The 22254-nt window shown below is 42.1% G+C and overlaps 1 protein-coding gene across 8 annotated transcripts in view; it reads left to right on the top strand.

Annotated features, from left to right (window-relative positions):
* Window positions 1-969: 969 nt before the first annotated feature.
* zmp:0000001168 (signal-induced proliferation-associated protein 1) overlaps window positions 970-22254 on the top strand; it is a 33291-nt gene continuing 12006 nt past the window's right edge. For 5 of the 8 annotated variants that reach the window (XM_046039351.1, XM_046039356.1, XM_046039355.1 and 2 more), the window contains exons 1-7: window positions 1629-2055; window positions 16968-18619; window positions 19100-19224; window positions 19322-19510; window positions 20455-20629; window positions 20936-21039; window positions 22077-22234. In XM_046039351.1, coding sequence (XP_045895307.1) covers window positions 17503-18619; window positions 19100-19224; window positions 19322-19510; window positions 20455-20629; window positions 20936-21039; window positions 22077-22234 — 1868 coding nt within the window. In that variant the 5' untranslated portion in view covers window positions 1629-2055; window positions 16968-17502. Of the gene's footprint in view, window positions 1083-1628; window positions 2056-12564; window positions 12650-16108; window positions 16308-16967; window positions 18620-19099; window positions 19225-19321; window positions 19511-20454; window positions 20630-20935; window positions 21040-22076; window positions 22235-22254 lie in introns of those variants that run through there. The other 3 variants (XM_046039353.1, XM_046039354.1, XM_046039352.1) reach the window with 3 other exon arrangements.

Raw genomic sequence — 22254 nt, 5'->3', positions numbered from 1 at the left:
AATGGTATATTCATTTTAAATGAAAATAACTATTAGTTGCAGCCTTAATGTACAATGTTGAAGCCAATGCACAGAATAGTGGCTCAAATTGTTGAAAGCTTAATTAAATACAATAATTCATAGCTTTCAATTTGGAGAAAACAAATGATATATGGTGTGAATGTCTGAGAGGAAGCTAAAAAGCATTCTGGTTGAACCTTGACCACTCAGGATAGCTTATTTTCTGCCATTGTTTCAAACCGCTTGTCTCCAGCATGTGATGTCTCACGAAATGCAATATGTCATAAGAGGGACAAAATAAAGACAAATGTGTTCCTCTGCAGAGCTGCAAGCATTGCAGGAGTCTTGGTGGAACATTTCCACATGGTGTCACTGTAGCACTGATTGTTTTGGTGCTATTTCACTTACAAAATGACCTCTGAACAGTTTGAGAGGCTCAGAGCATCACAAATCATGTTTCAGCACTGAAATATATACACCATAAATACCAGTAAGTCAAGTGCAGACTATATATATAATATAAAATATATATATTATATAATGGTATCAACATGGGATTAAATCTTGGATTTTAGACCAGTAATACTTCATGTGGGTAAGATATCCATGAACGTCACATTATTACATGGAAATGTTCGGTGATATTTCGCATGATTTGAATATTTGAACTTTCTAAATCACCTGTATGTGAGGTAATTAGTTAGTTAGACATCTGTATTGTCTTAATTTTTATTTATTTATTTTTTATTAACACTGGAGGAAGAAACAAAGTATAAGTATGCTTGTTTTTAACAAAACTGTTTAACAAGCTATCAACTAGTGCCTCTGTTTTTATATTTTTTTGTTATCTCTTCAAGACACACACCACTGACACCGCAGGCTGCTTCTCCTCCCCCGCCCCCAACCCCAGACCAGAGCCACTGACCTGGTAGCACACACAGCCATATGGTACGGCCAGGACGAGGCTCCATACAGTAATTAGGGGGATGGTGCCGGACACTTGGCTCTGCTGCTGTTTAGGTTAAGCAGCATGATTCCTTTCCTCTCCTGGACATCGTTAAACGGTTTATCCAAATTCACAGGTACGTGGGTTTTCTCTTAAGATGGCTCCTGTGACTGATGGGGAAGGAAAGGTTGTGCTATGTTCTTACACTCCTGCTCTCTCATTTTTAATGAGCAGGTTGATTGTTTGTTATAGTCTCGACCCACAATGGCCACGTTTGGGGAGTACACAGAGGGCTCTACAAATAAACAGCCTGTCACAAACACACACACACACACACACACTGCCATTTTCACCTTTGCCCCTGAGCCTTTATCTCTCTTGTGCAGAAATGTTAGTTTTGGCACAGAAGTATGAGACTTTAAATGAAGGTGTTTGATGCTGCCAGTAGCTTCTTTCCTTCAATATATTAGTAAAAGAAAGAATCAGAAATTATGGGAGGTGACTATCTTGACACAACATTGCATCAGCTTCTAATCTTCCACATCCTGCGACCTTGATTGAACACATTTTTTATAAATACAGTCTTGCCACTCAAGCATTTTGAATTTCTTTTTAAGACACAGAGAGCTTTGCTCTTGGCCGCTGCTGTCCATCGCTGCCTCAACCCCTCTTTGACAAGGAGATGAGGAGGGGGGGAGGAGGAGAGAGAGGCCACAAAAAGCTGCGCGTGTGTGAGAAAGAGAGAGAGAGAGAGAGAGGAGGAGAAAGAGGGGGTTGGCTTTAGTGTGATGTGAATGGAATAGAATCAGCACGAGAGAGAGAAAGAGGGAGGAGGACGGCACAAATCAACCTGCCTCTTGACTTTAACAACAGAATAGAGTAGCCTGTAGACACAGAGATCGGGAAGTGTGCGCGTCTTCGGTTGCTTTATTTTTATTTTTGGAGAGAGGAAGAGAACGGCAGACAGGAGGAACTGAGGGAGGAGGAGAAAGAGCCTCACCGTGGAGATAGATAGCAGAAAAATGCTGTCATGGGGAGAGAAGGGGAGGGAGTCGACAGAGAGGAACAGGATGAAACAAGGCAGGGTCGAGCAGAGCTGAAATGTGGAGGTAAGCCTTTTTCTTTCTGTGTTGAGATCGCGGAGGATTCACATTCCAGCCTCCCTGTGTCCTCTTTCTGATGATAATGAATTCAGATGGATGGATCTGCACACCGTGTATGCCACCTACCTCTGTATAGGCATGCTCTTATACTCACACAATCCAACCAGAGACAATGTATGAGAGCATGGAGGATATGAAATAATGTCTTGGCATTATCATATCACCACCCAGCTTGCCCTCCCTCTGCCTCTCTACCCATTGTGTGGTTGTCAGCTAAGGTGCCCTTTTAGTACCATTTACACTCGACATTGTAGGTTTGAATCCAGCTCCCAACCTTTGTCGCATTTCATCCCCGGCCTTCTCCCCTCCTCCGCCTCCCCTCCTCCTCCTCTACGGACACTAACCCCCCCCCCCCCCCCCCCCCCCCCCCCCCCCCCCCCCCCCCCCCCCCCCCCCCCCCCCCACCCCATCATCATTCTTTCCTGTCTCTATCCATTGTGCACGCTCCAACGAGGCACTGTTATCTTAAAAACAGCGGTATGAAATTGTCAAGAAGCCACAGCGAAACCTTGCTGTGGAGCGCTTGTGGCTGCAGGACTCAGAGATGAGGACAAGGTGGAGGGTGGAGGGAGGAGGGGAAGGGGAGGGAGGAGGGGAAGGGGAGGGAGGGAGGTATGGATGGAGGGACATTGAGAGAATGAAAGAGACCGAGAGAAAGAAGATGCAGGAACAAAAAGAGGAGCAGGATGTCTTTTCTAGATACATATTTTCAGAGGGAAAAAAAGGCATCAGTCTCTGTGCAGGGGATCTTTGTGGATAAGGAGCATTGTAACACTACTGCATGTGGTGTGCACAAACAATGATGGAATGGAGAACCACAACCGGAATTGGGGTGTTGTTTTCAAGGTGGCAGAGAAAATGAGGGATGCGGGAGGCAGCCCCCACCTCTCCACCACCACCACCACCACCCGTCTCACCACCCTCTGCACTCTCTAATTTAGGATGGGGCTGTGTGTTTACGAGACATTAGGGTTTCAGGGGGATAAGGCAGCTGAAGGGAAAGAAAGGCATGGATGGCGTGCTGGGGGTGGGGGGGGGGTGGGGGGTTGGAGAGACAGGCAGCAGCAGCTTACATAAGCCAGTGCACTCAAAGGACGAGCCATTTAATTTACATTGAGCCGCATGGCTCCTCATGCAATGTGGTATTCACTGTGGTTGACATTAGCATTTTAAAAAAATAAAACGCAGTTCAGCCTGACATGACGGAAGGATGTGTGATGACTAAATGTGACTTGATGGCATTGTGTTTGTGTCCCTGGCCAGACTGGCAGGAGGGTGGGATGTTTTTCATAAGGGTCAACTTTGAATGCAGGATTGTTAGGGGTGTGTGTGTGTGTGTGTGTGTGTGTGTGTTTACCTACCACCTTGTTTACCTACAGTTATTCTTCATGCGAAATGATAAGTATGTCTGCATTAAGTGCACTGACATAGCGGTGCTAACAGTATGCAGCCTATTCAACCAACTCAGCTGCTGTGCACTTTTGTTCCTCTGGCATCCTATTCTGCACTGCATGTACAGTGTATATATCAAAATAGTCAAACAGTATATTTAGCAAACACAAACACCAGCAGCACCTTAAACCAGAGCACTTGTGTATCATTTGATAGAGCAGGTGCACAGACCCATATTTTATTTAAAAGCCTGCAAATATCAAAATAACTGAAGCCATTGTGCTTGAAGTAGTCCATAATTTGCTTTCTTTACCATGAAAAATGTGGTGGTAGATTTATTTTTGTGAAACAAAGCTGTTTTATTGATTTCCCTCTCTCCCGAAGACACGTTTTCTAAGTCAAACTGATGGAAATTCACTCTGTAGTTTAGCAATTAGCGCCAGTTGGTTTTCATTATTGTCCATAACCAAATCACCTCAATTACATGTATGACAATTACATATCTGCCTGCGATTATTAAGGAATCACAGCTTTGTATGTGATTAGTGAGGAGAGGTAAGACACGTTTGGACTATGGCTGCAACTAATGATTTAATTTTAGAATTTTTATCATGGATTCATTGTTGGGCTGCTGAAATCCTCATTTCACAGAACGTAAACCTGGCATATTCAAATTACTTGTTTTTTCCCGATCAGTAGTCTAAAACCTAAAGGTTTCTCACCTACTATCACAGAAAACAAAGAAAACTATTAAGAAGTTTAGAAGTTGATAAATGACTTAAACAATTTGTCAGTTATCAAAATAGTTGCAATCTGTGATATCCAAGATAGGATCACATTCTGATCTGGTCTGGACACATTTGACGCACTTGACACATGGCGATCAGTTCTCATGAAGTTTCTGCATGAATGTATTTGGACTCAGTCTGTTGTTCTTCAGTCCGGCAGCAGTCGCACTGTAGGCGAGACAGTTATTTGACACGTTGAATATGTGAAACTCGGAACAAATCCAAAAAGACTTCTGTAAATTGAAACTAGAGTTTTTTTGTTGTTGTCCAAGCTTGTAGATCTAACCTAGAATAGCCACAATCAAACAATAGCATAAATGCAAAAGGGTTCTGTTTTGTTTTTTTTGTAGTTTGCAACTTAGGGGTGTCTTTTCCTGTGAGAGGGTTCTTCTGTGGGACTTGTGCTATTCCAGGGTGAGTAGGAGGGGAGGAGAGTCAGAGGAGACTCTTGAAAACGATCGGCCTACTTTTATTTCGTGCACCAAACGAGCCAAGAGAGCTTGACTGTCATGTTGTGGATTCAGGTTTGGTTATTATTTTCTAGCAGAGAGGTAATGCCATTAAAATAATCCCTAAATGCTCCCTCGGTCTCTGTTTATGCCAACCATAACCTCTGACAGAAACCATCATCATTGTAACTATTAAGAGATACAAAGAATTTTAGAAGCAAGCCATGTTGTCCTTTTAAATGCAGGTGGAGAAGGGAATAACCTTTATGTGCTTTACACTGAATAATGATGATGACAGTTTGTTAAGACTGAGTCACTGTCAGGGCTGTTAGATTCAAGCCAATGTCTCCTGGTGCTGTTTTTCTGCCAGGATTTAAACTTTAGCTCGCATTGTTTGTCCTGAATCTGTACAGAATGATACAGTGACTGCTAAAATGACTCTGTGTCCACTGAGCATCAGCTTCAGCAAATAGCTGACAACAGTCAACAATTCACTTGACAATACTAGGAAAATGCAGGCTCCAAAAAAGCTCTTCCTGAAGGTACTTCCAGTTTTCCATGTATGTATATTTGTTGTACAGGTAATCCAAAATCAAGCGCATATGTGAGCAAAGTGATTTTCATCCATTTGGCACTCAGCCATTGAGACTAAGATGAACATGTTGCAAGGTTACCAGGCAGATTTTGTTCTGGTCTGAGTCAGCTTCGTATCATTCTTCTCATTTGGAACCATTTTGCATGGCTACACCCTGGCAGGCTCCCTGTGGGGGCTCAGCTAGGAAGGCAGTTGGACAGGCGGAGCATTATACTCGTCGGATGGCAGAATGCTGGCAATGTAAGCCACCGGGAGGATCCTCTCGGCTTGTGCTCTCTGTTGTCACCTGTCCCCCGTTGGCTGCTGGTCTTAATGGAAGATCAGGCCTCATTAGTTTTGTCCGAGGCTGTTGACCTTTTTAGCCGTCCAGTAGCACAATCAGGAAAGAGCAGAACATTTTCTCAAGAGAATAGTAATATTAGTTTAACAAATATTCAGTGAGATCTGTATCATTTGGTGAGTCATTTCTAAATAGCTACAGAGTCGGTTTTTTTAAAATATATCAATTAAAGAAAAAATGTCCCTGAATGATTTTACACCCACAGTCTACACAAAACAATTCTGTGAGATGTTGAAAATGACACAAAGTAGGCTACAGAATAATAGCCTTCAATAGCCCTTCGAAACCCCTCACAAAATCCGTTGGCTGTGCGAGAAGTCAGGGATGAACAAAGAAATAGGTGCTTGACGTACAAAGAACATAATCATTATTGAAGAATGATGTTTTAGACCTATTTTAATAAGTTATGTTGTTAACATTTTGATAATTATTGTACTTTCTATGGAGAGAGAAAGAGGGAGAATAAGATATTGAGCCAGTAATTTCTAACAACAAAACACTGATACAATAGTGCTAAAATGTGTGGATGCTGCTGCCTGCATGAGACATAACATAAGCATCTGTTGTGAATACCTCCGTTTCTTTCTGTTATATTGAGACATGTGTAAAAATTCCTCAACAGCGTGTCTATGTTGTAAAAATCATAAAAGTACTTTGGAGCTTATTGTCCCTTTCAGTTTCACCATATATACATTAAACCATTATGCGGTGCAGTGGCTCCTTCTCATTGTTCATGTTGCTATTACAGGAGAAGTGCACTCAAGGATATTCAGAGCCACTGAAAGCAGACCAGGACCGACCATTCAGGCTCGCACCACGTCATTTCATCGTTGTACTTGGCAGATAGAGATCAAAAAGGCAGAAAACATCCCACACTGAGATGAGTGTAAAAATACTCTCATGAAAGACTATTCTATTCTTGGGCCAATGCATGAAATATTAGAGATTATCAACGTATTTATTTCCGAAGGGCCTCTTTGTTCTGTCACAGCTATGAGGAGGAAGTTGCAAGCCCAACTGTTCCATTTACATGTTAAAGGCAACACTAATAAAGAAGTGAGAGCAGTTTGAGCACATCCCTTTCCGTGGTGTGCTGTCTGTCTACCCTAACAGTGCCAGTGACCACACACCAAAAACTGACTGAGAGATGTGACCTTAGTGGTATAGTAAGGAAAGATGGCTGGAGGGGTGAGGAGAGGAGAGGGGTGTCTCATGTTTGCTTTAAAATTAAGTTCTGTGACACTTCTCCTATTTTTTTCTTAATTTTAGTTAATGTGACACAAATATGTGCCTCACAATCACAACGGTTATATGTCAATGTTATACCTCAGCAAAGAAAAAGTAGCACCAGAAATAAAAACTTAATAACTGAACAGATTCAGGCTCAGTGAATAATTCTATGCAAGAATTAGCGAACACTAGTAATTCACATAATGCTTAGCAGTCTCCTGGTGACGCACAATGTGTTTTCATTCACAAGTGTGAAGCCACAGACGTAGAGAACCTCTTCCTTCTTAGGGCCATAGCCTACGCGTATAGCTTCACAGAAAATACAGTAAATCACCTGCAAAGTGCATCATCATAGCATGTTGGAGCATGAGCTGCTCATCTGTATGTAGGTCAGAAGGTGCAGAGCCGCTGGTGTGAATGACACAAGGCCACCAGGCAAGAGAGAGGCTTGCCAATAATGTGCAGATGTGCAGTGAGGCCCACAAAATAGGGGTATAATTGTGATTTTTGGATGTGTTATTATTTGTAACTAGCCACACTAGCTTCAAGGTAAGAATGCAGGTTTGCATGCAGATGCAAGCGATTTAGAGGTACTAGTTGCAGTGGATCAAATAATCCTGCCCCTCTCCTATTCAGCTTTTTAAAATAAGCTTTATTGCACAAGTGCACAACATTGATTTACACTTGCTTACATATGATGATATTCATGATAGTAGCATTCTTTTAATGTGTGCATATTTTACCATGAAACAGAAAAGGAAAAATATATAGGCAGACCAAAACAAAAGGCACCACATATTTCTCCAAATAATGACGGGGATTTTTGTCTCTAAGATCATAATGGATACAGACTGAACCAGTGTAGCTTGTGTGTTTGATGGCAACCATTTAGAAGTGGCCTTTCCCCTCTGCAGTACCCTCACATCGTAAGCAACACTATTAAACCGAAGACAGCTTTCAGAGAGTTGCTCCCATAAACAAAATATTTCAGTTGAGAAATAATTGTGGGTAATGTTAGCGCACTTGACTGCATTTCAACAGACAACAGGGAAAGTGAGGAAGCAGAGGAGATCAGCATCTCTTCCTCTGAAAGTAGACAAGAAAGGTAACAGTTGAGAGGATCTCTGCCTCAGCTTTTGGTTTCACTGATGACGGAGGAGTACCAGAGAGCCTTAGCTCTACAGTATAAAGCTGAGGGTCAGTTCCTTTCTCTCTGACATGCCCACACACACACACACAGGGCAGTCGCAGGGACAGCTGCTCTTCCTGTCACTGTGCGGACTGTGCGCCACATCTATAAGGCCTTTATATAGTCAGCAACGGCACACAAAGACACACATGCAGTCAAACCACCTCACATTCAAGCCTTAAATCTCTCTGCCTGTCCCTCCATTGCACACATGGCCTGCCGCAAGGTGTATTTTCAGATACACAGGAAGTGGCAGTGCTCTGCCAGCACACAGTGTTGATGTCATGGCAAATAACCTGTCAAACAATAGTAGTACTTTGTTTTACTGTGGTAGAACAGCACGTAGGTTACGGTAGGAACAATAGCGCTTAAATTTGTGTTTGATAGTGATTCAGTTGAAGGTTGTTCTATTTATTACAAGAGGAAGTTAGGTTTTAATATGGACAATACTATAGATGGAGCACTTCTGATTATACTTCCTCTTTGCATTTACTGCAGGGGGAGGTTCACTGATCATGCATCTGTTTGAGTATAAAGAAACTACAAAAACAATGTCTACATGAACTGATTTGTAAAACATTTAGATCTGCTGCTCTGTCTGCCAGTGACAGTGTCGGAATCTTCTATATTTCAGCAAACAGTTTTCTTAGTCAAACCTCGTCTTCTTACTGAAACAGCCAAAAAAAGAACTGAAAATGAAGCAGGCAATGCTGAAGTCATATGACCTCAACCATATTGCTTTACTGTAAAACATGAGACAAATAAGTCCGACACAGACTAAGATTTAAATCATAACAAATCAGCTCTGGTTTGTGTGTGTCTGTGTGTGCATCCCCGATGGTTCGAGAGTGGACAAGGGAGCAACCAACCAATGAATAATTAACATCTTGGTAACCCTCGCCCCCCTTTTGCCCAGACTCATTAATAATTTATGAGGCAGAAGACTTATTTTCAATTTTTGAAGGACACATTTAAAAGAGGGCAGCTCTCCTTGAAATGAAAGGTATTTGATTGTATGGAGATCCTACTGTATAGCCCAGAGGAAGGCTTGACCTCCACATACAACCATAACAACAGTGCTATACAGCAGAGCTGATGTAGGCAAAGACAGCATTTTACTGACTCTTTTTGCTGATTTGTCCTTTTGAGGGATCAGGCATGTAACATTTCCATTAGTTGAAATAGTTTCCTTTCCAGACTTTTTGAAGCTTCTTGGAAATAGGAAAAATAGATATCAATGACTCTTTTTCAGACATCATACAAACATGTTTGGATGGGGTTAACATATTGTTACACTAACCCTTACAGATCCAGTTAGCATCCATATGCTGGAACAAGACTGACACATGAAAAATAAGAGAGGATTGCTTTACATTTTCTACACTGTGATGCTTCAGTTGTCATATGTGATGGAAATAAACACTTCTTTAAATTATGCTACACGTCTGTCTGTCTGTAGTGTGGTAAAAACATCTTTGGAGCAATAATTCAAAAAGCAACAGTGAAATGCACTCTAGTATTGAAGATATTTGTGTAATATTTGTGTGTGGAGAATTGTTTGCACAGCAGGGAAATGAATGATTATCATGCAGGATCAAACTCTGGATTATAGTCACACTTGTTGGCAGGAGTGCCACACAATAATAGCTGAAATTTTCAGAAATTCTTCAAAAACCTTTCCTTTGTCCTGATACCCTGACAGTTATCCTCTTTTTGAAATCGGCCCATTGAACACCAGGTGTCAGGGTTACAGGCTTATGTGTCTTTGGGGACCAATAGCTCAGACTGACGTTTGCAAACTGTTTGAATGAAAAAGACAGATAAAAAACAGAGTGCTGCAGTACTATCCACTTAGCAGCCTCTGGACTTGGCCCAGTTCACTGTCCGCAGTGTGGTGAGGGGGGGGGGGGGGGGGGGGGGGGGGGGGTCAGTGGGGAAGATTGAGGATGCCTAGAGCAAGTGTTGGGCATTAGAATGAACTCATTTTCTGAATCAGGTCCAGCCACATTAATACACATTTACTTTCTTAAAAGCACTGCATTGTTCAGTGTCATGCATTCTGCAGCAAAGCAGGGATGCAACCCGATCTCAAAAGTAACAGGGTTGCATGGGATCAATAATGAGAGTGAGACTGAGCCAGGCTTTAAATTTCCCAAAATCAATCACTATTAGGAGTAGATTTAGACCTTGTGGTTTAGAATCAGCAAGGCAGGTTTTAACTATTAGGACACTACAGCAGCTGACTGCGAGTCTGTGAAGCTGGACGTTTACTCGCCTGGTCGAACATTCACTGAAGTGCAGTAACATGCATGTTGCCGGTGTTAGTGCAGGTTTCTCCATCATTTCAAAACAAGCCGCTGCTTTGAAAGACTGCATGCCTAATATGTGGAGGCCTGCGGTGTATTTCACAACTTCAGTTGCCATTGAGTTGCAAGTCTAAACACTTGCTGCAGCGTGATGTGATAGAGTTGATAGGGCTGCAGTAAGCGCACAACTTTTGTCACTGATGGCATCTAATTGCTGCTAATCCGTTAAGCCGATTTCTGCAGCGTCACCTGAAGGGAAAACAGATCAAATCTCAATCGTCTATATCAGGATGCAATCTTTCTTTTACCATTAAATAACTTCAAATGACTGCAACATCAGTGTTAATTATGATAAAAAAGCACATGAGCTGGGTTAAAGTGAGCAAACACTGGAAAGCAAATAGCTGCTCAATTTATGCTGCAGTGTGGCAGCCAGTCTGCCATAGGTGTGGAAGCGTTGAGTAGAAACGATGACGACACCCATCCTCCCAGGGTTCAAAAGTCAGTCATCTCTTCCTGTTTCACAGGACGCAGACTTGCATGAGCAAGTACACAATAAGTCAAGCGACCATGACTTCCCCAAAACAGTGTATGTTTAATACAACTCTACTCTTACTTCAGCTTGTGTCCTGACAGCGTCCACCAGAGGCCCATTAACCTTGTCCTGGCTTCACATGGAAGTCAACCTCATTTACCTTGGTCAGTCAAACCAAACATCTACCCTGGCCATTAATGGCCCTTCAGAGAATATCTGGTGCAAAAGAGCAAAGGGATGTTGTCCAAGCAACAGTATACGAAGACGTGTAATCCTTAAAAGCAGATAAAATGACACTGCACCACAGTGTAATTTGACATTTTCCTTTCTACTCCGTGGGTTTAGACTTGACACTGACTTCTGGTGGACACAGGAGCTCAGCACACAAAGAAATTGATTTTTCAGCACTAAAATAAAGCCTAGTTTATCTAGAGCATGTGAGCACAATACGGAGATCATTACTGTCCACTGGCTGCTAACAGAGTTTTAAGCTCTGAGACGCAGGATTAAACACTGCTGTCTACATGCATTATTGAGTTTCTCAGGGAGGGAGACCGGCTCTGGTACCACGAGGGGATCTTTGGAGGGCAGCATCCTTCCTGTGCTCTTAGTGAATGCTTTTTTTTTTTTTTTTTTAATCCTGGAGAGCATGCATGTCTGGGTCATCCCTCCTGGACTGGTCCTGTGGCAGAAGAGAGACACGAAGGCGCTTTTTTATTCTATTTATTTATGCAATGCTTGAATAACACTGCAGAGAAGACTCCTGTCAAAAACACCTGTTTATATGAAATAGTCTGACCGTACGAATACATACGTATTACGTATATACGTTATGATCCATGATTGGATCGTGGGTTAATTAGCTTCAATCAGTGTGGATGAAAGGCAGGAGAATGACTAGGTGAGGTTTTTACTTTTAAACATTGAGACACATATGACAACTGGAAATATCAGGGAAGTGTATCTGGCAAAACATCCGCATCGTGAAGATTTAAGTCATGCCAAAAGGTCAGCAAATTAAATTCTGTGCATTTCCTCCTCAAAGCCATTTAATACAAAGTGTTTAAGTGGCTCCTCCTAACCGGCCCAGTGAAGGGTCAAGTTTCTGTTGATGTGCCAGTAGAGTTGTGGCTCAGGGATCATCAGGGGTCACGCATGGTTTTCAACTGCACTGACTGACATGGAGAAATGTGTTTGCATTGTGGATGTGGGTGAGTGCATGCAGTTATAACCGTGAGGAGTATTTGCTGAAGACTGAACCTGCTCGTTACGCAAAGTTAGAAGTTATGATATTGTTCCCTGTTCTGGAACAAGACCAAAAGCCATGCAAGTTTACAATCAGCTGTATTGAGAGCTGAGGGTAGTAAATTATTTGGATGAAGAGGTAGTTGTTAAAATGATAAAGCTTCACAGCTTTTTTGGGGAGGATGTACACTGACATTTAAATTGTCAGGCTAATGCATGCATCAGAAAATATACTGAAAATACCAACAATGGGTTCCTATATATACTGTATTGAGCAGAAACTTGAGGGGGCAGGGACAAAAGGGACACTTCAGTTCCTCTTTACTTTGTACTTCTACGCAAGGTATCACACACTTCTCTATAGTTACAACACTGACAGAGGACAGTTTCTCTTCAAAGGGATCTGGTGGTAATGTTTAAACACTAATCTGGACTGGTGAAGATTTGATCAGACGTCACACATCAGTAATGGTAAGAAACTGTATTGCTTTTGAAAATGTTTTGCTTCTTCCACCAAGTATTTTTCTGTTCCTGTACTTGATTCTGATTCAAAGAATGTGTTTATTGCCTTCACACTGTGGTAAACACAGATGAAAAATAACTTAAAAACACAGCACTGTACTAGATAGATGCTGAAACACCATAGTAGATATGAATCATGCAAATAACTTGGTGATCCAAGTTCTGCAAGGTTCCTCTTCAGTACTGGTTGCAATTCAGTCCTAACCACTTAAGAACCTAAAAAACAGCAACAACTGTTAACATTTGGCCTCAGTTTTCTTTTGGTAACAGTAAGTGCATAATGCCACTTTTTGTTGCAGGTAGCTTTATGAGGAGCCACAGGAACTACATGTGTTCATGTTTAATACACTAACATGAATAAGAGTCTACAGCCATGCTAGCTGCTCTTTGAGGCACAGTTGTGCTTTTAGCTAAACTATCAGCATGCTAACCTGTTCACACTGACAATGCTAAAATGCTGGTGTGAAACAGGTAAAATGTTCGCCACATTTAATTTAGCTTTCTAGCATGCTGATATAAACTAATTAGACTGGCATTGCCATCTCTAGAGCCATGCTGCTAGCATAGCTAAAGAAAACATGCTAATGTGTTTCCTGATGGAGTGCCACATTTTCTCATTTTATACCATTGTACCTGTATTTTCAACATTTTTTTAGGCAAAGCATCCAGCTTTGATTGTAGAAAATACATTTTCTTTCTGTACAGTTTTTTATTTCTGTGCATACACCAAACCCATAACCTATAGATCTATGGATACAACATCTATACACAACCAGCTACGGAAATTTGAAGACAAAAGATTATTTAGTCAACAGCATGTGTTATAAAAGCAAGCGGTTACATCACGACAGGCTTTTTCCACCTCATTAGTCCTTGTTTCCTTTTTGTTGTATTTTTCTGAGGAATATGACCAAGGCCACTGACACAAATATCAGTCTTGTTTGACAAAAGAGCAGCCATTTCATCTTCAGAGTAAACAGCGTTAATGTTAAGCACTTGTAATTGGATACCACAGCGAAAGGGGGTGGTACCAGACCGGTTTCTATGGAAACAAGGACTGATTCATGGGTTGGGGGTCTTAAGCAGCTCAGGAATATGTGACTTGTACAAAGGTGGTGAGTGATAAGTGTCCAAGTTCAACCCATGGTCTGTGTTGATGGAGAGCAGGAGTGTTCCTGGCAGATCCTGGAAGTTCAGTTTGATGTTGGAACAACATGAAGGCAATCTGTGATTTTCGAAAAAGAATCTGCTGCCAATAATCTTCACGCCCACTTTGAGACAGCAAAGGAAATTGATTGCCTGCACTTTTTCAAGATATTGTGAAACATGCAGATGATGCTGCACCTAATGACTGCAGATAGACAAACATAATTTGTGCTCACATGGGTAATTATGTTTGTGAACATTTGAAGCTTCCCAGAAAGAAACATGAGCAGGGTTTTAATGTAAGCAGCCCTTGGCACCGTATAGACGGTGCACAGAGGCTGCTCTATGTGAACCAGTGCTCGAGTGTCAGATGGGGAACCACACATGGCCGGAAATGTCTTAAATTTTCAGATGGAGAGAAGACTGGAATTAGAGGTGTTAAAACTCCACTTTTGCAGCATCTTTGGATCATTTGAAGGATATTACATCATCAAGCCAAGTAATTTTATAGTCTAATGTTACACGTATTGTTCAATCATATATGACCACAGCTTATTTGTAAAACTAACCATCCATATAAACATTTGGCACTCATTCTTTCTGCATTATCCCAGGGCCAGAGCCACCACTGAGCACAACGGGGTCACGTCCTCTGTATTGTTTCTGAACATTTGTGGAATGAAATGGCCAGAGGAGACATTTCCATTGCACAGAAATTACACATGGGGATTATTTTTAGGCTAATTCTGAGTCAGTATTCTTACATTTGACCATAATAGGCCAATACATAACTGGTTATAGTCTTTCTAACCACCAGAGTTTCATTCCTGGCATTGCAGAGAATGCTTTAGGGCTTCACAATTACAGAAGATATAATTTAACAGTTAAATTAATATGTAATATAATTAGGTAGGGTTGCACTTGGGGAATGTAGACTTTTGACTTAAGTATTTCTGAACTCCTGACTATGGCCCTGCATACATAAACATGCATCCTGCCCATTTCCAGTAATTGAACTACACATTCCAGCCCCTGCTTGTATTAGCATTTAGATAAGTGTAAATTTTGTTTCTTTCAATATGTGCTTGTTTTCGTGAAATGTTTCATGTTTACCTTTCTATAGAGACTTTGAAATATTAATGTGTCACACAGCTCAAAGTAGTTGTCAAATATAGACTGACCAAAATTATAAACGCAACACTTGTTTTTGTCCTCATTGATCAAGAGATGAACTCAAAGATCTAAGACTTTCTCTATGTACACAAAGGCCTAATTCTCTCGAATATTGTTCACAAATCTGTCAAAAATTGTGTTAGTAAGCACTTCTCCTTTGTCGAGATAATCCACCTACCTCACAGGTGTGGCATATCAAGATGCTGATCAGACAGCATGGGTATTGCACAGGTGTGCCTTAGACTGGCCACAATAAAAGGACACTCGAAAATGTGCAGTTTCACTGTATTGGGGGGATCCGGGAGGGTGGATGGCAAAGGAGAAGTGCTCACTAACACAGATTTTGACAGATTTGTGAACAATATTTGAGAGAAATAGGCCTTTTGTGTACATAGAGAAAGTCTTAGATCTTTGAGTTCAGCTCATGATGAATGGGGGCCAAAACAAAAGTGTTGTTGTTTATAATTTTGTTCAGTTCAGTATAATAGATAATCTATATATAACAAAAGCATTCATACATTTTAGTGCTCCAAAACAAAAACTTGGCTGTTGTTCTCTACCATATGTTCAATACCATTATTATTGATATAATGAGAAAACATGCTCTGAAGACAGTGCTGAAAGTCATCAAATGCTGCATCAGACAACATGAAACAATGGCATGTTGCAAAGCCTAATCCAAGCCTTTTTCCCTCTTTTTTAAGGGCAGACATAATCCACTTATCCACTCCCTTTGAGAGAAACTGGCTAAATCCAATATCAGCGACACTTCCTGCTAACAGTGAGCACCTCCAGTGTCACCGAATGTCTTCTAGATGATATTAGGGCATGTAAACACCTCGACACACATTAGCATATCTTGACACACTATTGAAACTACTGATAACCTCTGGTCGTGACAACAGTAACTCAACAGCTTTTTAAAGGCTTTTTACTGCTAAATTACTGTGAGGAAATGGAGAGAGTTTGAGAGCAGGCAAGGCAAGGACGGGAAACAAAGATTTCTTGTGACTTCCTCACTTTACTATTTTTTCATTGTGTGTGTGTGTGTGTGTGTGTGTGTTTGTGTTGCTTTTCTGGCAGCAGCTCTGCACCACTGCACCTGCTCTTTAGGCTGCAAGCACGAGAGAGGAGATGTATGTGAAAAAGACAGACAGGAAGACTGTCTTACTGAGAGTGACAAAAGGTTTCAGCTTTAGTTGATTGACGTCAGTTTGGTCAAAGACATCAGCGACGAGCAATGACAGAAACTGGCTGATCTCTACCTGAAACAGAATCCACATTGTTGGTAAGTTGCAGTCAAAACGTAAAGCGGTGAATTGTGTTAGGCCTTAAAAAAGGGAAGCACACTGCCCCGTACTCTAGCACAAAGATGTTGCTTTTGACAGTCTTAACGTCTGTTCCAAAATCCTATATTTATTAACAATGTTTCTGTTGTTATTGTTTACATATTCTTCTAAATACTGGCGCAGGAGTGAACTAACATAACGGTATCTGTTTATGTGTGAACGTATGTGAGGGTAAGAGACAATTCACACTTAATTCTCTTGTATGTTGGCGCAATATCAGTAAGCCAGGAAGGCCCTTTCCCCTGTGTTAATACTGCCTATTGTGAGTGTGTGCAGGGTGGATGTGGTTTATTTTTTATACTGCTATGGAACTATTTATGGAAACTTTAGACCGGAAAGTGTATAAAGGAAAGAATAATAATGAAATAAAACAGAGGTACAAGACATTTCTCAACAATAAAACACACATCAGACCTGCTTGTTGCTTTATTGTTGGAATTCAATACTTGTTTATCAGAGCCATTCCTCTCCACAATGTGTTTCTGTGTACTCCTTGACAAGCACTTATGGGGTGAATATAAAGCTGTCGATTAAGATAATAGCAGTGTGGGTGGATGATGGGAAAGATGATGTTGAAAAAGACTTCCTTTTTCCTACAGGTGGCCAGAGTACCAGACCAAAAGAGACGCAGCAGGCACTAAAGAGTGCAGACAAATGGATGCCATGTTACAAGGGTTGATAGAGACAGAGCCTCTCTTACACAGAGGACAGAGAGTCGGACTCCAGTGATGATCCTTTCATCCCTACTCCGCATGAAGGAGCACCCCGCAACTGGAGTACCACAAAACACACATCTGCACACCCGCACAAACCCCTGCAATGAGACACAGCTGAATATTCTCCTCAATCTTCCTCATTTACGCTCTTTAAGAACTCGTTGACTTGAGGTAACAAAGTGTGGCACCTCACAGAGGCATCAATGAGAGCTCAAGGGCTGACGAAGTTCAACCATCTTAAGTGGTGTGAATGAGGACTATATTTGTTGCTTTCACTCAGAGTGGGTTTTCATCTTCGTGCACAGTGTTCCTGTTTCACACCAGCACCATAGAGACCAGGACGGAAATTTAACTGGGAGAGCAGGAAGCTCTGGATCAGAGTGGAGAAGAGATTATTGGACCCGGTTTCTCAGGCACCATGCAGTCAGATGACCTCTTCATCCGCAAGTTTCGCCGTCAGAACATGCGGCCGCCTATTGCCACCGTCAACTTTGACCCAAAACGGGAAGCAGGTGTAGTGGAGTGGCCGCCCAGGAGGGAGGGGGATGGAGCTGCTGATGGAGACAGCCTCACTCCGAGCCGTGTGGGGCTGAACCTGAGGTCGGTGGGCCGGGGTCACATCATGCAGAGAAGTAACAGCGATGTAACCTTAGGTGACTTGGACTCATCTGCGAAGGCAGTGGGCAAAGCAGCTCGAGTAGTTGGTGAGAAGGTGGGTGCAGGGGCTCAGGGCGACTCAGGTGTGCTGCTACACAGGGAATATGGCAGCTTATCTTCACTGGAGAGACAGAGTCAAGCCCAGGAGTTGAGCACTGACGACCAGGGGCCCCTGAGTCCAAACGCCCTCCGCTTCAAAGACCCTTTCCTGCTTTTAGGACTGCAGGGCAATCCTCCAGAGCCTGATGGATTTTTTCGGGGGCTGTCTGTTTCCACAGGAGACTCCCCAAAACCTGCCAAGCCACCGAAGCCTGAAGGTCTAAGTAAGAAGACCAAACCTGTGCCCCCTCAGATCCCTCAACCAGGTCCGTATGACAACATTGGTGGTGGAGCCTGGGTGAGGAACTTTGCCCACTATGATGTTCAGAGCATCCTGTTTGACCTCACCGAGGCAGCCACAAACAGAGACAGCATTGGACGGAAAAAGAATATCACCTCAGGGGCTTCAGCCGCCTCCCAGCTGCGCCCCCTGTCTCAAGCCTCCCCATCCTCACCTGCACAGGGCGGGGGAGGCAACGGGGGGAATGCAGATGACCCCGAGCAGTCGCTGCTGCTGGACGAAGGCGATGGCAATGACAATGAGCTCCTACTCAGCTGCCCCCACTTCCGCAATGAGACGGGGGGAGAAGAGCAGGTGGGTCTGGGCAGATCCCAGGAGAGGCGGGGACTCTGGTCGAGCCTGCGAACCCCAAACGATGCAGTGTCGGTCCTGGAGGAGCCCAGAGAGAGTCATGTCCAACAGCAGGGCAAGAGCAACTACTTTATAGAGCATGCAGATCTGGGAGCCCATTACTATCGCAAATATTTCTACATGAAAGGTATGTGTAGTGCAAGTCAGTGTTAATTGTTTCTGTTTATACCTCTTCAATTGAAAGAATATTTTCAGGAAAATAGATTGTAATCTAAACTGTAATATAGTTTGACTTGTTTGGAATGCTCTTTTAACTTTCAACCGGGATTTATATTTTATTTCAGCCTTGTGAAAGTTTATTGTAGAAGGAAACAGACAAAAATAGCTTTTTTGTGTGCCACAGTTAATGAAGTTGCTCTTTAACAGACCTGTCAGCAGCTTGTTTTCGGTCCACTTACTTGGTTGCTGTAATAACCATTTATTTAGCAACTACTTAATTTAGTATTTGGAAATGAAATGTAAGATTCAACCTACCCTAATCATTTTCACACAGTCCCTTATGAGGGTCATATTTTAACCCCAACACTGTCACAGTTTTTTGACCCGGTGCTGCACTTCCATTATTGTTCTTCCCACTTGTATTTATTTGACTGTATTGTCATCACAGAACACCAGAATTTCTTCGGCATGGACGATCGCCTCGGTCCAGTGGCCATCAGCTTCCGTCGAGAGGAGAAAGAAGGATCCAGCGGAGCTCAGTACAATTACAGAATCATCTTTCGCACCACAGAGGTAAATCTGCATTTTCTCTACCTCAATGCTCTCCTCGGGTTCAGTGTGTGGTAAAAGTGATTCAATTGGATGTGATAAATGTGAATCGTCTCCTCAGATGAAGACACTGCGAGGTTCCATCTTTGAGGAGTCAGTGCCTTCTGCCGCCCGTCACACGACCCCTAGAGGCTTGTCTCCCAAGAGGCTGCTGGAGTTCATCATGCCCGAGCTGAACCTGCACTGCCTTCGCTTGGCCTCAAACTCCCCCAAGGTCCGGGACACCCTGCTGAAGCTGGATGAACAGGGGGTGAGTAAGGCTACGTCTGCTTCTGCTGACACTGAAGACTGCTGCATGTGTCAGACAGAAAGCTTTGCAGGACGTCAGATATTGACAAACAGCAGCAAAGGTTTTTCAAAGGTCAGGACATTTTTGTTAACAAACTGACATTGTGAATACTGCACTATCCAATATATCTGTTCTATAAATACTCAGTGTCCACTTTATTTGGTACACCTGTCAGTGTAATACAATACAATACAATACAGCAGCCCACCATAACATCTATGTATATTCTTCCCTCAGCTACTTCTGCCACCATGGTGACTCCACCATGTAGTCACCATGTAGTTGTCTGGTGATACTTTTTGACGTCAATCAGGTTGTGTCCTTGTTTTTTTGTTTTTTTTTAAATCAATTTAAATCACTTTTCATTTTTCTCAGAGCCCAATTTGCTTATTTTGTCTGACAAACACTCAAATAGAATAAAAAACTGAGATTTAACGTTCAAAAGTTCAAGAAACTGCGACAAAAACTATCACATTATTTTTTGTTGATCACATATTAAACCCTATTATGTGAATAGAAACGTTATTTGTATGGCCCTTTATACTTGCAGAACTACTTAACATTTAAACCCACCTACTCCAGATAGCCTCCAGGTCCCCCTTCCTCAGAAAAGGAATGAACAACTTTGACAAAATAAACTCTCTTGAAGCGTTGAGCAGCCTGAAAAATCCGACAGCGATTAATGGAGTTAATAGTGTAATGTATGCTGTGTAGGTGTATAATATTATATAACAGACATTTTTCAAAAAAGCTTTTTGAGATGTGAAATAATATGTCAAATGATGAGGAAACCCTATGAGATGGAAAGTCCCAGTATTTTGGATAAAAAGATGGTATAGTTATGCATAGTTAACAGTGTGGCAAGGATGATTACAAACTCTGTGCTTCTCTGTCATCTAATGTAGCTGAACTTCCAGCGAAAGGTCGGGGTAATGTACTGCCGGGCCGGGCAGAGCTCAGAGGAAGACATGTACAACAACGAGAGCTCGGGGCCAGCGTTCGAGGAGTTTCTGGATCTGCTCGGGGAGCGGGTGCGCCTGAAGGGCTGGGAGAAATACCGAGCTCAGCTGGACAACAAGAGTGAGCTGAAAACACACACCCCACACACCCGATCTATTGGCTGGATCTCACCTTGTCACAGGACTGTTATCCGAAGGGCATCAGTGCACCACTGAAAGCCTAAGATAACTCCTATCTAGCCACATGTAATCTGAGTAATGCCTGCAAAATAGCATGGTCGCTGCTGATTATCTGAGAGCTGTTTTCCCTTCAGTGAGCAGCACAGAATAGCAAATGGGACAGATTTCACCCTGACTGTGACAGTTTGAATTCAGCTACATCTCTTTGTGTGATGTGTGCATTTCTGTGTGTCTTGTCCTTGTGTAGCGGACTCAACTGGGACACATTCCCTCTACACGCGGTACCAGGACTATGAGATTATGTTTCATGTGTCGACTATGCTGCCCTACACGGCCAACAACACACAACAGGTAAAATAAACTCCTGCATCATCTCTGCATCACAGAATTTTCTCAAATGTTTTACCTCTTTTCTTAAAGAAATTGCATCAGTCTTGTTACAACTTTCATACTTTCATTTCCCATCTCTGTTGAGACTGCCATGCTTTAGTAAATGTTTTAGAAAAAGCCTCTGTACTCCGCAACAAGCATGAAATAAAAATCCTGCCCCCCAGTGTTCACTCCCACCATGATTCACTGTCGCTTCTCAGGCCGCCTTCCTGTTCAGTTCTTTATGTGCAGTCTGCGGCTTAAGCCTGTTTGCTGTTACATACAAAGAAACTGGACATGACATACTAATATAGATTAAAGGTTTAAATTAAACAAAACATGGTCGTGACAAAGCTGTGAGATACCTCTTCAATCTGGCCACTTTATGCCGTCAACAGCTTGGGATTCTAGTTTTTGTTTTGTTTTGAAGGAAGTGGTATTTTTTGAAGTCATAAAAAGTTTCCTAATGTTTAATTAATTCTGCAATCTCTCAGTACATTTTTTATTTATTCTTTTAGAATTGAATTGCACTAACAACGATAGCAACAATAGCTTGATCATGGCCTTGCAAATACTTACAGCTGCTTATTTTAATATTTATTTTGTTTTGCTTAGCTTTAGGTAGTTGACTTCAGTGCTGCTAAATTAACAGTTTTGATTTCTATTATCCCTGTGACCCTGTATGTAGGATAAGCGGTTGACGATGGATGGATGGTTGGATTTCTATTATTTTGCTTATTCGCTTATTGTTTATTTGGATCCCAATTAGTTGTTGCCTAGACAAAGAAAATACAGTACATATAATCAACAAATGTTTACACTTCATACAATAAATAATGTAGTTTCAATATAACCATTGCAGTAATCAACTACGAAATTACACCAAAACCATGCACACAAAAAACATTAAAAGAGAACCATTTAAATCGATTGAAATGACATGTCTCCTGTTTGTTTACTGTAATGACTCTGACCTGCTTGTTCAATAAATTCTCTGTGTCCCTGTTTTGTGTCGTCAGTTGCTGAGGAAACGACATATCGGTAACGATATCGTGACAATCGTGTTCCAGGAGCCAGGAGCCCAGCCTTTCACTCCAAAGTCCATCCGCTCCCATTTCCAACATGTCTTCATCATCGTTCAGGTTCATGAGCCCTGCACTGACAACACCTATTACAGGTCTGACTTAATCCCATCTG

Source organism: Micropterus dolomieu, linkage group LG23 (genome assembly GCF_021292245.1).
Source record: "Micropterus dolomieu isolate WLL.071019.BEF.003 ecotype Adirondacks linkage group LG23, ASM2129224v1, whole genome shotgun sequence".
Taxonomy (NCBI): domain Eukaryota; kingdom Metazoa; phylum Chordata; class Actinopteri; order Centrarchiformes; family Centrarchidae; genus Micropterus; species Micropterus dolomieu.
Note: the sequence above shows the minus strand (reverse complement) of the source record. Positions and strands in the feature narration are given on the sequence as shown.